The following is a 15,847-nucleotide window of genomic DNA, read 5'->3' as shown; positions in this document are numbered from 1 at the left end:
AGATGACAGCAAGAAGAGAGTAGACAGTGATAGAATAAGAATGAATAAAACTAATGAAAGAAAGATGTATCCTGTCTTGCCGTCATCTTATATCTTCTTTTATTATCTTTATTCATTCTTATGCTATCAGTTTTTACTCTCTTTCTTTCCGTCATCTCTATCTTATTATTATTATCATTTTCCTATCTATATGTACCCTATGTCTTGCCGTCATCTGTATATCTTTTTCTTATTATCTTTATTCATTATTATGCTATGAGTGTATACTCTCTTTCTTGCCGTCATCTCTATCTCATTATTATTATCATTTTCCTATCTATATGTACCCTATGTCTGCCGTCATCTCTATATCTTTCTCTTATTATCTTTATTCATTCTTATGCTATCAGTGTTTACTCTCTTTCTTTCCGTCATCTCTATCTTATTATTATTATCATTTCCTATCTATAATTATGTACCCTATGTCTTGCCGTCATCTCTATATCTTTTCTCTTATTATCTTTATTCATTCTTATGCTCAGTGTTTACTCTCTTTCTTGCCGTCATCTCTTCTTATTATTATTATCATTTTCCTATCTATATGTACCCTATGTCTTGCCGTCATCTGTATATCTTTCTCTTATTATCTTTATTCATTCTTATGCTATCATGGTTTACTCTCTTTCTTGCCGTCATCTCTATCTTATTATTATTATTATTTTCCTATCAATATGTATCCTATGTCTTGCCGTCATCTCTATATATTTCTCTTATTATCTTTATTCATTCTTGTGCTATCAGTGTTTACTCTCTTTCTTTCCGTCCATCTCTATCTTTTTATTATTATCATTTTCCTATCTATATGTACCCTATGTCTTGCCGTCATCTCTATATCTTTCTTATTATCTTTATTCATTCTTATGCTATCAGTGTTTACTCTCTTTCTTTCCGTCATCTCTATCTTATTATTATTATCATTTTCCTATCTCTATGTATCCTGTCTTGCCGTCATCTTTATCTCTTTCTCTTATAATCTTATTCACAGTAAAGTCCTTTCATTTCATATCACTATTTCTCTCTCATAATGTCTCTCACGTGTCCGTTCTCCATATTTTATTCATTGCATACTCCATCGTCAATCATTTCTGATAATAAGCTCTCTCACAATAAGTAAATTGAACAATGCATATAGTTTTCATTTTTAAGATTGATTCATTCTTTCTTTGTATACTATGGCTGTGATAAATGTACTTGAAATCAATTTTATTGAGGGGTAAAGAAGGTGAGAAGAACAGATGCGGTGACATTCATAATGAGACATTTCAATAAGATGCTGATTATGTCATGTATATCACATATAATATATTATGCCTATACCATTTTTACATGCTCATACCAGTGGGCAAAATCAATAACATTCTCTTATTTCTTATTGACTATCATGGCACAACAAAGAAAAACATCCCACGACGTCCCTTTTCATGCCCCGCTAAACCGGACATTGACAATAACCTGGGGTAATAGGATTTCAATGGCCAGATTAGCCCATTGTCAATGGTGGCTGAGCGGGGTACTTTCAGTCTCTCCCTATTGAACTTCTTTCTTCAACAACCTAAATACTAACCTTCTGAATTGTTAGAATACTTGAGCAAGGTATGTAAAGAAGGTAAGAAGTCCACCTTTCTATAGATTCGATTTGAAGATGTCTTATCATTGCTAAATACGAAATTCTAGAGGGATAAAAAACTGCCGTAAATAAGAAAAATTAAACATTATATAATTATGATTATTATAAAAATGATAATTCAAAATATAACAAATGACGGTTCATCGAAAAGCACGTTTTCCGGTCTACAACTTTGCTGCACAATATTTTTCATCATGATCATCCAGTGAAGAGTTATAGCCTCTTGAGTCAGCAGAGTCAATAAAGATTCCCTCGAATGTGTGACCCTAAAAGAATGTGCACAGGGGGTTTTTTTAAGTGGCGCATAAAGGTTAATGGGATTAATGATAATATTAATTGTTTTTAAAAAAAGAAGAACAGAAGAAAAACAAAGAAAGGATCAAATGATCATGAGTCGTAGCAGTTAGTAGTCTATGAGCAAAGAATTAATTTGGGTATTGGATTCATGTCTGCAAAAGAGCATAGTGGGACAGAGTGTTGGTCTTTGAAAGGATTAACCTTGGTTTAGTGCTTGTATAAGGTATTCTTTTTAATTACTCAGTCTCTCAGATAGGACTTAAAGCTGTTGATTCCTCAGAGCTTCAGAGAATAATAATATACATACTTGCAAGCTTGAATTATTAAGGCGTATACAGCTGAATTGGCAGTGACGTGAGGGCAATTGTTCTGTATATGTTCATTTGATAGTTCTGTTGTGGGAAGAAGCATTGTGTAGTAAAACTACCTTACTTCAAATAATAAATCTGCTTACCGTAATATTCCAAATTGTAGAAGAATCTGAGTACAAATCAAATTTGATTTGTATGATGAAATTGCATTTACAGATGTTGCGTTTTTTTCCCCTTTCAATTTTTCAGAGCGTATCAAGCACTCAACTTCAAGCATGAAACCTGTCGCTGATTCAACCCCGATTCGTGGCGCCCCCTGCCTCCTCTTCAACCCAGCGGTAAGTCTACATCACCACCATAATTTAAAACCAGTCATCATGTGGTTTTAGCTGATGATGAGAGTGACATGGTTTTTAGGTGATGTTGATGGGGATGTGGTTTTAGCTGATGATGAGAGTGACATGGTTTTTAGCTGATGATGATGGAGGTGTGGTTTTAGCTGATGATGATGGAGGTGTGGTGTTGTAGCTGATGATGATGTGAAGGTGGTTTTAGCTGATGATGAGAGTGACATGGTTTTAGCTGATGATGAGAGTGACATGGTTTTAGGTGATGTTGATGGGGATGTGGTTTTTAGCTGATGATGATTGGATGTGGTTTTAGCTGATGATGAAGTGACATGTTTTAGCTGATGATGAGAGTGACATGGTTTTAGGTGATGTTGATGGGGATGTGGTTTTAGCTGATTTTGATGGGGATGTGGTTTTAGCTGATGATGGTAGGTTTCTAGCTGATGATGATGTGGATGGGGTTTTAGCTGATGATGAGCGTGACATGGTTTTAGCTGATGATGATGGGATGTGGTTTTTAGCTGATGATGATGGATGTGGTTTTAGCTGATGATAGCGAGGTGGTTTTAGCTGATGATGATGGATGTGGTTTTATCTGATGTTGATGGGGATGTTGTTTTAGCTGATGATGATGGGAGGGGTTTTAGCTGATGATGATGTAGATGCGGTTTTTAGCTGATGATGAGAGTGACGTGGTTTTAGCTGATGATGATGTCGATGTGGTTTAAGTTGATGATGAGAGTGACATGGTTCTAGCTGATATTGATCGGGATGTGGTTTTTAGCTGATGATGAGAGTTACATTGTTTTTTAGCTGATGATGTTGGGGATGTGGTTTTAGATTATGAAGGTGGTGATGTTTTTTTTAATTGGTCCTACACGAAAAGGCAAAGCCCGACATGTCCAAACTGCTGCTTTTGGGGGCTAATCACTACAGGAGGCTGCAACCCTTGCCCTCCTTTAAATAAAGCTTTTTCATCTTCAAACAAAGTAGTACCCGGAAGAAAAATATCTGGTCCTTTGAAATGCTTACAGCTTTTGAACAACCCAAAAAATTCTGCCCATGGTGTATAACCCCTTCATAAGTTCTTCTAAACACAACTATTATATCAATCTCTTTACCCGAAGGGCATACAAAACCATTCCATGTCATATCAGAACAAAGGCCTTTTTATGTAGACTCTTTCCCCGCAGGTACTGAAGATCATCTGGAGTATTATGTTCATGAGTGTGGAGACATCTTAAACCATCAGCATGAAGCTACCGGCAGACTCAACCGACGCTAAACACATTATGGAGCATGTCTTTGCACAGGTGTCGAATTCAAGAAACTCGACCAAGTAAGATCATGAACAGGGATTCCCTTTTTGATGAGATATGGGATCATATTGTGTGAGAGCAGTATACCATGTTGGTAGTTTTCATTTAAAGATGACATATTTCTTTCTTGAAATGTTCCTGAACTTTCACTCTGCACTTATTCTTATGCCTCCGCTACAAAGTAGCCGGAGGCAGTATTTTTTGGTTGTCCGTCCGTCCGTACGTCCCGTTCTCGTGATCGCTTTATCTCAAGAACCAATTAATGGATTACCGCCAAACTTTGGTCATGTATGTATCTTGCAGAGCTAATGAAGTGGTTAGATTTTGGGGTCACGAGGTCAAAGGTCACAGGGCTTATTACGTATGTATAAATAGCTTGTGATTGCGTTATCTCAAGAACCGATTAATAGATTCCCGCCAAACTTGGGTTCATCTGTACTCACTTATCTTTTTGTTTCAATTTCAATTTCATTTTGTTCATGTTTACAACAAAACATTACGAAGCAATTATAAGCATTTAAAACAAATGTAGAAATACATGTTAGAAACAGACAGGTCCACTAAAAAGCAATGCTTGTATATGTGTGAACACCTTATGATATACTAAATTGTAAAGTGCAGTATGCTCAAAGCACCCACGTTCACCACAGCATTTGGGAACAAGCTGTATGTTGCATGGAAATTGCAGCTTGTACCTACAGCTGATCTTCGTTATTTAATAGTATTTTTCACTGATAACATTCTTTATTACACTTCTGGGCTCCTATTCACTTTACTCTTCATGGTTTGTCTATTAGGAAAATAGTAAGATATTGAAATAAAGAGATGTAATATAATTTGTGTTCTCTTACTTGTTCAGGCGACTGGAGTGCGTCCATACACAGGGAACGTTGGAGCAGATGATGTTGATGGTGTAGACATGGCTTACAGGGTAGTGGCTGATCATATTCGCACATTGACCATAGCTCTCTTGGACGGAAGCTGGCCAGATAATGTTGGAAGAGGGTGAGTCCTTTTGAATGGATTTTCTAGCCCTCATTTGATCTTATACAGTCTAATGGTTGGCAATACTTTACATGCCATACATTAAAATTACCTAAAGTTTGGTTCTATTTAACAACACATGGGATACATATACATAAGATGGAATTTAAAAAACCTTTTTAACACACATATTTATGCCTTAATAATAATAATAATAAGAATAATATTTTGATGTCTCTGCTACAGCCTAGCCGGAGGCATATGTTTTCTGGTTGTCTGTCTGTCCGTACGTCTGTTCTCGTGATCACGTTATCTCAAGAACCGATTGATGGATTACCGCCAACTTGGGTCATGTATAATTCTTGCAGAGCTAATGACCAGATAAAATTTTAAGGTCACAAGGTAAAAGGTCACATGGCTTATTTTTGTATGCAAAAACAGCTTCGATCGCGTTATCTCTAGAAAGGATTAATGATTAATGGATAATATTAATGGTTTTAAAAAAAAGAAGAACAGAAGAAAAGAACAAAGAAGGATCAAATGATCATGAGTCGTAGCAGTTAGTAGTCTATGAGCAAAGAATTAATTTGGGTATTGGATTCATGTCTGCAAAAGAGCATAGTGGACAGAGTGTTGGTCTTTGAAAGGATTAACCTTGGTTTAGTGCTTGTATAAGGTATTCTTTTTATTACTCAGTCTCTCAGATAGGACTTAAAGCTGTTGATTCCTCAGAGCTTCAGAGAATAATAATATACATACTTTGCAAGCTTGAATTATTAAGGCGTATACAGCTGAATTGGCAGTGACGTGAGGGCAATTGTTTCTGATATGTTCATTTGATAGTTCTGTTGTGGGAAGAGCATTGTGTAGTAAAACTACCTTACTTCAAATAATAAATCTGCTTACCGTAATATTCCAAATTGTAGAAGAATCTGAGTACAATCAAATTTTGATTTGTATGATGAAATTGCATTTACAGATGTTGCGTTTTTTTCCCCTTTCAATTTTTCAGAGCGTATCAAGCACTCAACTTCAAGCATGAAATCTGTCGCTGATTCAACCCCGATTCGTGGCGCCCCTGCCTCTTCAACCAGCGGTAAGTCTACATCACCACCATAATTTAAACCAGTCATCATGTGGTTTTAGCTGATGATGAGAGTGACATGGTTTTAGGTGATGTTGATGGGATGTGGTTTTAGCTGATGATGAGAGTGACATGGTTTTAGCTGATGATGATGGAGGTGTGTTTTTAGCTGATGATGATGGAGGTGTGGTTTTAGCTGATGATGATGTGAAGGTGGTTTTAGCTGATGATGAGAGTGACATGGTTTTAGCTGATGATGATGGAGGTGTGGTTTTTAGGCTGATGATGATGGAGGTGTGGTTTTAGCTGATGATGATGTGAAGTGGTTTTAGCTGATGATGAGAGTGACATGGTTTTAGCTGATGATGAGAGTGACATGGTTTTAGGTGATGTTGATGGCAGAGCTGCCAAGTCTCCCGGATCCTGCGGGAGACTCCCGGATTTTGACCCAATATCCCGTTTTTCCCGACCCCATGCAAAAATCTCCCTGATTTCCAGATTTTAAGTTGTATTTTTTTCACAAACGACTGTTTCACAAGACTAGCATGTTGAGTTCGTACGTACGTATACAAACAGGTCAACACATGGCAATTCTGTAATATGAATTTTCCTGTTATCCAGTCGTCGAATATAAATTTACCGTGATATCGTACTTTATTTAACAGCGTAATAAATGAGAGTTACGCCGAACGACTGGCGGGCTAGTCTAACAACCATTGGGAACATGTGATAATGTGAGTGGTGTTTGTGTGATAGCAATTCGCCTGCTTGCTCTGCCGGGCGGCTTCCTCGCGGCCCCCGTAGCGTCCCGGTACGTTGGTGCCGGTTTCCAATCGGTCGCGTCAGAGCAGCCAGAAGTTGCACTGATACAACAAGCAGACTTTGTCTGCTGCGATCGGCCCAAAAAACTGCACATTTGAACATCAGTTTTTTGGATTGATTTGGGGACTTTTGCGATGTGATTTTTAAGTGGATTATCATTTGATACCAACATGGCAGTGTTACTGCAGAGTGGATTTTGAAGCCGACTTTTTTTTTTCTGATCTCCTTTGCCGTTGGAACGCATCGATATAACTTGCATCTTCCGAAGGCGTAAGTCAACTTTGTCCAAAACAAGGCTGTATTTTGTTTGACTATTAAAATATCATCCAGGACAATGTCGAAGTCGAAATATTATCAGAAATATAAAGATGACTACCACTTGGAATGGCCTTGTGTTGGGAAATCTACGAAAGGCGAATACTACGCATTTTGTACAGTTTGCGGCGCAGATATCTCCATCAAGAGTGGGGGAAGAAATGATGTATTTCGCCACATCACATCTGAAAAACAAACACAGCAAACCGCGAAATCAAGGCAATACAAAAGGAATACAGCTTTTTCAGGTTAGTATGAACAGTTTCTTAGATTTGTAAAATCGAGAAATAGTCTACCCCTCCATACCATAGACCTGCGTTCATTTCGTCAGTAGTTGGGGACCTCATTAATCTCCCTAAAAATTTGACTTACTCATAAACACGTGGTGCGGGACTCAAATACAGTAACAAGATCTTTGATGACATCAACCTACTCCTACAGAGAGAAGAACCCTGCATTCACATTCTTAATAAGCAGCTTAATAAAGCCTTCCAAGATATGCTTGTTAGATTCGTGCAGCCAACAGTGATTGTTGAATGTTCTGATGTCAAGAAAGTGCAGTATGGTAAGAGAGATTGCCAGAATCAGATAAAGATCTAATGATTGGAAAAGATGCCAAGGATACCTGGAGAGTACAACAAGCCCAGAAGATGATTCTCCCCTTCGTCTTACAGATGTTGATTTGACATACTTCTACTTGTCGGTGAGGAAGTATTATGAATCAGCATGTGACTATGCCTTGAAAACCTGGCCACTAGATGTCAAGTTCCTTAAGGAGGCTGAAGTGATTGATGTCAGTTCCAGAAGAGATGTGTCATTTTCATCTGTGCAATACTTTGTTGAAGTACCCTTGCATTTTGAACAGACAATCAGAGAATGGAGACCTGGACAAGCTTGAGCTGGAATTTGCACAATACCAGGTTGAAGACTTTTCAGGGAACCAGAGATCCTGAACAAAACTTGAGAATAGACAAGAAATGGTCTGCAATTTTCAAGATGGAGGATGGCAATGGCTCAAAGAAATACACACTTCTGAGCAAAGTGATGAAATCTTTGCTTGTGATACCACATTCCAATGCTTCATGTGAAAGAGTTTTTAGCATTGTTAGGAAGAACAAAACTGATTTCAGGGGATCAATGAATTTGAAAACACTTCAAGCACTCCTAACAGAGAAAAATTGCCAACACAGATGTCCCATGCTACCAAAGGAGTATAGCAAGGACCTCCTTAGCAAACTCAAGCAAGCAACCTACCAGTCACTTCAAGGAAACCCTCAAGCACACCCCAGTCCTTGCCTTCCACAAGTACATCCCCATTTCACAATAGGTAACAGAGTTCATAGTCTGAAATATGATGTGAAGTTCATATGTTATCATTGTATGCAAATAAATGTGCCATATCAAAGCCTTCCATTTTGAGAAATCATTGAAAAAATGTTTCTAAAAGGGTTTCAAAAGGCTTAAAACCAAGAGCTTTTGGGGGGCCTGCCCCCTGCCCCCCCCCCCCCCCCAGGGGCACTAAAAGCCATTCTTGGTTCCCGCCAACATGAAGTCGTTCGATGCTGCTCTCTCAGAATCTCCTGATTACCCAAATCAAATGTTGGCAGCTCTGTGATGGGGATGTGGTTTTAGCTGATGATGATTGGGATGTGGTTTTAGCTGATGATGAGAGTGACATGGTTTTAGCTGATGATGAGAGTGACATGGTTTTAGGTGATGTTGATGGGAGGTGGTTCTAGCTGATGATGATGTGGATGGGGTTTTAGCTGATGATGAGCGTGACATGGTTTTAGCTGATGATGATGGGGATGTGGTTTTAGCTGATGATGATGGGATGTGGTTTTAGCTGATGATGAGAGCGAGGTGGTTTTAGCTGATGATGATGGGATGTGGTTTTATCTGATGTTGATGGGGATGTGGTTTTAGCTGATGATGATGGAGGGGTTTTTAGCTGATGATGATGTAGATGCGGTTTTAGCTGATGATGAGAGTGACGTGGTTTTAGCTGATGATGATGTCGATGTGGTTTAAGTTGATGATGAGAGTGACATGGTTCTAGCTGATATTGATCGGGATGTGGTTTTAGCTGATGATGAGAGTTACATGTTTTTAGCTGATGATGTTGGGATGTGGTTTTTAGATTATGAAGGTGGTGATGTTTTTTTAATTGGTCCTACACGAAAAGGCAAAGGCCCGACATGTCAAAACTGCTGCTTTTGGGGGCTAATCACTACAGGAGGCTGCAACCCTTGCCCTCCTTTTAAATATAGCTTTTTCATCTTCAAAACAAAGTAGTACCCGGAAGAAAATATCTGGTCCTTTGAAATGCTTACAGCTTTGAACAACCCCAAAAAAATTCTGCCCATGGTGTATAACCCCTTCATAAGTTCTTCTAAACACAACTATTATATCAATCTCTTTACCCGAAGGGCATACAAAACCATTCCATGTCATATCAGAACAAAGGCCTTTTTATGTAGACTCTTTCCCCCGCAGGTACTGAAGATCATCTGGAGTATCATGTTCATGAGTGTGGAGACATCTTAAACCATCAGCATGAAGCTACCGGCAGACTCAACCGACGCTAAACACATTATGGAGCATGTCTTTGCACAGGTGTCGGAATTCAAGAAACTCAACCAAGTAAGATCATGAACAGGGAAATTCCCTTTTTGATGAGATATGGGATCATATTGTGTGAGAGCAGTATACCATGTTGGTAGTTTTCATTTAAAGATGACATATTTCTTTCTTGAAATGTTCCTGAATTTTCACTCTGCACTTATTCTTATGCCTCCGCTACAAAGTAGCCGGAGGCAGTATGTTTTTCTGGTTGTCCGTCCGTCCGTACTTCCCGTTCTCGTGATCGCTTTATCTCAAGAACCAATTAATGGATTACCGCCAAACTTTGGTCATGTATGTATCTTGCAGAGCTAATGAAGTGGTTAGATTTTGGGGTCACGAGGTCAAAGGTCACAGGGCTTATTACGTATGTATAATAGCTTGTGATTGCGTTATCTCAAGAACCGATTAATAGATTCCCGCCAAACTTGGGTTCATCTGTACTCACTTATCTTTTTGTTTCAATTTCAATTTCATTTTGTTCATGTTTCCAACAAAACATTACGAAGCAATTATAAGCATTTAAAACAAATGTAGAAATACATGTTGGAAACAGACAGGTCCACTAAAAAGCAATGCTTGTATATGTGTGAACACCTAATGAGATACTAAAGTGCAGTATGCTCAAAGCACCCACGTTCACCACAGCATTTGGGAACAAGCTGTATGTTGCATGGAAATTGCAGCTTGTACCTACAGCTGATCTTCGTTATTTAATAGTATTTTTCACTGATAACATTCTTTATTACACTTCTGGGCTCCTATTCACTTTACTCTTCATGGTTTGTCTATTAGGAAAATAGTAAGATATTGAAATAAAGAGAGATGTAATATAATTTGTGTTCTCTTACTTTGTTCAGGCGACTGGAGTGCGTCCATACACAGGGAACGTTGGAGCAGATGATGTTGATGGTGTAGACATGGCTTACAGGGTAGTGGCTGATCATATTCGCACATTGACCATAGCTCTCTTGGACGGAGCTGGCCAGATAATGTTGGAAGAGGGTGAGTCCTTTTGAATGGATTTTCTAGCCCTCATTTGATCTTATTACAGTCTAATGGTTGGCAATACTTTACATGCCATACATTAAAATTACCTAAAGTTTGGTTCTATTTAACAACACATGGGATACATAATACATAAGATGGAATTTAAAAAACCTTTTTAACACACATATTTATGCCTTAATAATAATAATAATAAGAATAATATTTTGATGTCTCTGCTACAGCCTAGCCGGAGGCATTATGTTTTCTGGTTGTCTGTCTGTCCGTACGTCTGTTCTCGTGATCACGTTATCTCAAGAACCGATTGATGGATTACCGCCAAACTTGGGTCATGTATAATTCTTGCAGAGCTAATGACCAGATAAAATTTTAAGGTCACAAGGTAAAAGGTCACATGGCTTATTATGTATGCAAAAACAGCTTGCGATCGCGTTATCTCTAGAAACGATTAATGGATTAATGGATAATATTAATTGTTTTTAAAAAAGAAGAACAGAAGAAAAGAACAAAGAAAGGATCAAATGATCATGAGTCGTAGCAGTTAGTAGTCTATGAGCAAAGAATTAATTTGGGTATTGGATTCATGTCTGCAAAAGAGCATAGTGGACAGAGTGTTGGTCTTTGAAAGGATTAACCTTGGTTTAGTGCTTGTATAAGGTATTCTTTTTAATTACTCAGTCTCTCAGATAGGACTTAAAGCTGTTGATTCCTCAGAGCTTCAGAGAATAATAATATACATACTTGCAAGCTTGAATTATTAAGGCGTATACAGCTGAATTGGCAGTGACGTGAGGGCAATTGTTCTGATATGTTCATTTGATAGTTCTGTTGTGGGAAGAGCATTGTGTAGTAAAACTACCTTACTTCAAATAATAAATCTGCTTACCGTAATATTCCAAATTGTAGAAGAATCTGAGTACAAATCAAATTTTGATTTGTATGATGAAATTGCATTTACAGATGTTGCGTTTTTTTCCCCTTTCAATTTTTCAGAGCGTATCAAGCACTCAACTTCAAGCATGAAAATCTGTCGCTGATTCAACCCCGATTCGTGGCGCCCCTGCCTCTTCAACCAGCGGTAAGTCTACATCACCACCATAATTTAAAACCAGTCATCATGTGGTTTTAGCTGATGATGAGAGTGACATGGTTTTAGGTGATGTTGATGGGGATGTGGTTTTAGCTGATGATGAGAGTGACATGGTTTTAGCTGATGATGATGGAGGTGTGGTTTTAGCTGATGATGATGGAGGTGTGGTTTTAGCTGATGATGATGTGAAGGTGGTTTTAGCTGATGATGAGAGTGACATGGTTTTAGCTGATGATGATGGAGGTGTGGTTTTAGCTGATGATGATGGAGGTGTGGTTTTAGCTGATGATGATGTGAAGGTGGTTTTAGCTGATGATGAGAGTGACATGGTTTTAGCTGATGATGAGAGTGACATGGTTTTAGGTGATGTTGATGGGGATGTGGTTTTAGCTGATGATGATTGGATGTGGTTTTAGCTGATGATGAGAGTGACATGGTTTTAGCTGATGATGAGAGTGACATGGTTTTAGGTGATGTTGATGGGAGGTGGTTCTAGCTGATGATGATGTGGATGGGGTTTTAGCTGATGATGAGCGTGACATGGTTTTAGCTGATGATGATGGGGATGTGGTTTTAGCTGATGATGATGGGATGTGGTTTTAGCTGATGATGAGAGCGAGGTGGTTTTAGCTGATGATGATGGGATGTGGTTTTATCTGATGTTGATGGGGATGTGGTTTTAGCTGATGATGATGGGAGGGGGTTTTAGCTGATGATGATGTAGATGCGGTTTTAGCTGATGATGAGAGTGACGTGGTTTTAGCTGATGATGATGTCGATGTGGTTTAAGTTGATGATGAGAGTGACATGGTTCTAGCTGATATTGATCGGGATGTGGTTTTAGCTGATGATGAGAGTTACATGTTTTTAGCTGATGATGTTGGGGATGTGGTTTTAGATTATGAAGGTGGTGATGTTTTTTTAATTGGTCCTACACGAAAAGGCAAAGGCCCGACATGTCAAAACTGCTGCTTTTGGGGGCTAATCACTACAGGAGGCTGCAACCCTTGCCCTCCTTTTAAATATAGCTTTTTCATCTTCAAAACAAAGTAGTACCCGGAAGAAAAATATCTGGTCCTTTGAAATGCTTACAGCTTTGAACAACCCCAAAAAAATTCTGCCCATGGTGTATAACCCCTTCATAAGTTCTTCTAAACACAACTATTATATCAATCTCTTTACCCGAAGGGCATACAAAACCATTCCATGTCATATCAGAACAAAGGCCTTTTTATGTAGACTCTTTCCCCCGCAGGTACTGAAGATCATCTGGAGTATCATGTTCATGAGTGTGGAGACATCTTAAACCATCAGCATGAAGCTACCGGCAGACTCAACCGACGCTAAACACATTATGGAGCATGTCTTTGCACAGGTGTCGGAATTCAAGAAACTCAACCAAGTAAGATCATGAACAGGGAAATTCCCTTTTTGATGAGATATGGGATCATATTGTGTGAGAGCAGTATACCATGTTGGTAGTTTTCATTTAAAGATGACATATTTCTTTCTTGAAATGTTCCTGAACTTTCACTCTGCACTTATTCTTATGCCTCCGCTACAAAGTAGCCGGAGGCAGTATGTTTTCTGGTTGTCCGTCCGTCCGTACTTCCCGTTCTCGTGATCGCTTTATCTCAAGAACCAATTAATGGATTACCGCCAAACTTTGGTCATGTATGTATCTTGCAGAGCTAATGAAGTGGTTAGATTTTGGGGTCACGAGGTCAAAGGTCACAGGGCTTATTACGTATGTATAAATAGCTTGTGATTGCGTTATCTCAAGAACCGATTAATAGATTCCCGCCAAACTTGGGTTCATCTGTACTCACTTATCTTTTTGTTTCAATTTCAATTTCATTTTGTTCATGTTTCCAACAAAACATTACGAAGCAATTATAAGCATTTAAAACAAATGTAGAAATACATGTTGGAAACAGACAGGTCCACTAAAAAGCAATGCTTGTATATGTGTGAACACCTAATGAGATACTAAAGTGCAGTATGCTCAAAGCACCCACGTTCACCACAGCATTTGGGAACAAGCTGTATGTTGCATGGAAATTGCAGCTTGTACCTACAGCTGATCTTCGTTATTTAATAGTATTTTTCACTGATAACATTCTTTATTACACTTCTGGGCTCCTATTCACTTTACTCTTCATGGTTTGTCTATTAGGAAAATAGTAAGATATTGAAATAAAGAGAGATGTAATATAATTTGTGTTCTCTTACTTTGTTCAGGCGACTGGAGTGCGTCCATACACAGGGAACGTTGGAGCAGATGATGTTGATGGTGTAGACATGGCTTACAGGGTAGTGGCTGATCATATTCGCACATTGACCATAGCTCTCTTGGACGGAGCTGGCCAGATAATGTTGGAAGAGGGTGAGTCCTTTTGAATGGATTTTCTAGCCCTCATTTGATCTTATTACAGTCTAATGGTTGGCAATACTTTACATGCCATACATTAAAATTACCTAAAGTTTGGTTCTATTTAACAACACATGGGATACATAATACATAAGATGGAATTTAAAAAACCTTTTTAACACACATATTTATGCCTTAATAATAATAATAATAAGAATAATATTTTGATGTCTCTGCTACAGCCTAGCCGGAGGCATTATGTTTTCTGGTTGTCTGTCTGTCCGTACGTCTGTTCTCGTGATCACGTTATCTCAAGAACCGATTGATGGATTACCGCCAAACTTGGGTCATGTATAATTCTTGCAGAGCTAATGACCAGATAAAATTTTAAGGTCACAAGGTAAAAGGTCACATGGCTTATTATGTATGCAAAAACAGCTTGCGATCGCGTTATCTCTAGAAACGATTAATGGATTAATGGATAATATTAATTGTTTTAAAAAAAAGAAGAACAGAAGAAAAGAACAAAGAAAGGATCAAATGATCATGAGTCGTAGCAGTTAGTAGTCTATGAGCAAAGAATTAATTTGGGTATTGGATTCATGTCTGCAAAAGAGCATAGTGGACAGAGTGTTGGTCTTTGAAAGGATTAACCTTGGTTTAGTGCTTGTATAAGGTATTCTTTTTAATTACTCAGTCTCTCAGATAGGACTTAAAGCTGTTGATTCCTCAGAGCTTCAGAGAATAATAATATACATACTTGCAAGCTTGAATTATTAAGGCGTATACAGCTGAATTGGCAGTGACGTGAGGGCAATTGTTCTGATATGTTCATTTGATAGTTCTGTTGTGGGAAGAGCATTGTGTAGTAAAACTACCTTACTTCAAATAATAAATCTGCTTACCGTAATATTCCAAATTGTAGAAGAATCTGAGTACAAATCAAATTTTGATTTGTATGATGAAATTGCATTTACAGATGTTGCGTTTTTTTCCCCTTTCAATTTTTCAGAGCGTATCAAGCACTCAACTTCAAGCATGAAAATCTGTCGCTGATTCAACCCCGATTCGTGGCGCCCCTGCCTCTTCAACCAGCGGTAAGTCTACATCACCACCATAATTTAAAACCAGTCATCATGTGGTTTTAGCTGATGATGAGAGTGACATGGTTTTAGGTGATGTTGATGGGGATGTGGTTTTAGCTGATGATGAGAGTGACATGGTTTTAGCTGATGATGATGGAGGTGTGGTTTTAGCTGATGATGATGGAGGTGTGGTTTTAGCTGATGATGATGTGAAGGTGGTTTTAGCTGATGATGAGAGTGACATGGTTTTAGCTGATGATGATGGAGGTGTGGTTTTAGCTGATGATGATGGAGGTGTGGTTTTAGCTGATGATGATGTGAAGGTGGTTTTAGCTGATGATGAGAGTGACATGGTTTTAGCTGATGATGAGAGTGACATGGTTTTAGGTGATGTTGATGGGGATGTGGTTTTAGCTGATGATGATTGGATGTGGTTTTAGCTGATGATGAGAGTGACATGGTTTTAGCTGATGATGAGAGTGACATGGTTTTAGGTGATGTTGATGGGAGGTGGTTCTAGCTG

At 38.4% G+C, this 15,847-nt stretch overlaps 2 protein-coding genes across 3 annotated transcripts in view; both read left to right on the top strand.

Annotated features, from left to right (window-relative positions):
* LOC115922578 (alanine--tRNA ligase, cytoplasmic-like) overlaps positions 1–3,944 on the top strand; it is a 5,917-nt gene extending 1,973 nt beyond the window's left edge. Inside the window, exon 3 of the mRNA XM_030981645.1 lies at positions 3,818–3,944. Coding sequence (XP_030837505.1) covers positions 3,818–3,868 — 51 coding nt within the window. The 3' untranslated portion in view covers positions 3,869–3,944. The remainder of the gene's footprint in view (positions 1–3,817) is intronic.
* LOC115922577 (alanine--tRNA ligase, cytoplasmic-like) overlaps positions 1–15,452 on the top strand; it is a 23,369-nt gene extending 7,917 nt beyond the window's left edge. The window contains exons 6-13 of one of the 2 annotated variants that reach the window (XR_004063486.1): positions 4,803–4,948; positions 5,940–6,023; positions 9,645–9,791; positions 10,631–10,775; positions 11,772–11,856; positions 13,124–13,270; positions 14,110–14,254; positions 15,252–15,452. Coding sequence is in view for 1 of the 2 variants with exons in the window: in XM_030981644.1 (XP_030837504.1) it covers positions 4,803–4,948; positions 11,772–11,907 (282 nt within the window). In the remaining variant the exon portion in view is untranslated. Of the gene's footprint in view, positions 1–4,802; positions 4,949–5,939; positions 6,024–9,644; positions 9,792–10,630; positions 10,776–11,771; positions 11,973–13,123; positions 13,271–14,109; positions 14,255–15,251 lie in introns of those variants that run through there. The other variant, XM_030981644.1, reaches the window with a different exon arrangement.
* The last annotated feature ends 395 nt before the right edge of the window (positions 15,453–15,847 follow it).

This window comes from Strongylocentrotus purpuratus, unplaced genomic scaffold, assembly GCF_000002235.5.
Source record: "Strongylocentrotus purpuratus isolate Spur 01 unplaced genomic scaffold, Spur_5.0 spur5_scaffold_12, whole genome shotgun sequence".
Taxonomy (NCBI): domain Eukaryota; kingdom Metazoa; phylum Echinodermata; class Echinoidea; order Camarodonta; family Strongylocentrotidae; genus Strongylocentrotus; species Strongylocentrotus purpuratus.
Note: the sequence above shows the minus strand (reverse complement) of the source record. Positions and strands in the feature narration are given on the sequence as shown.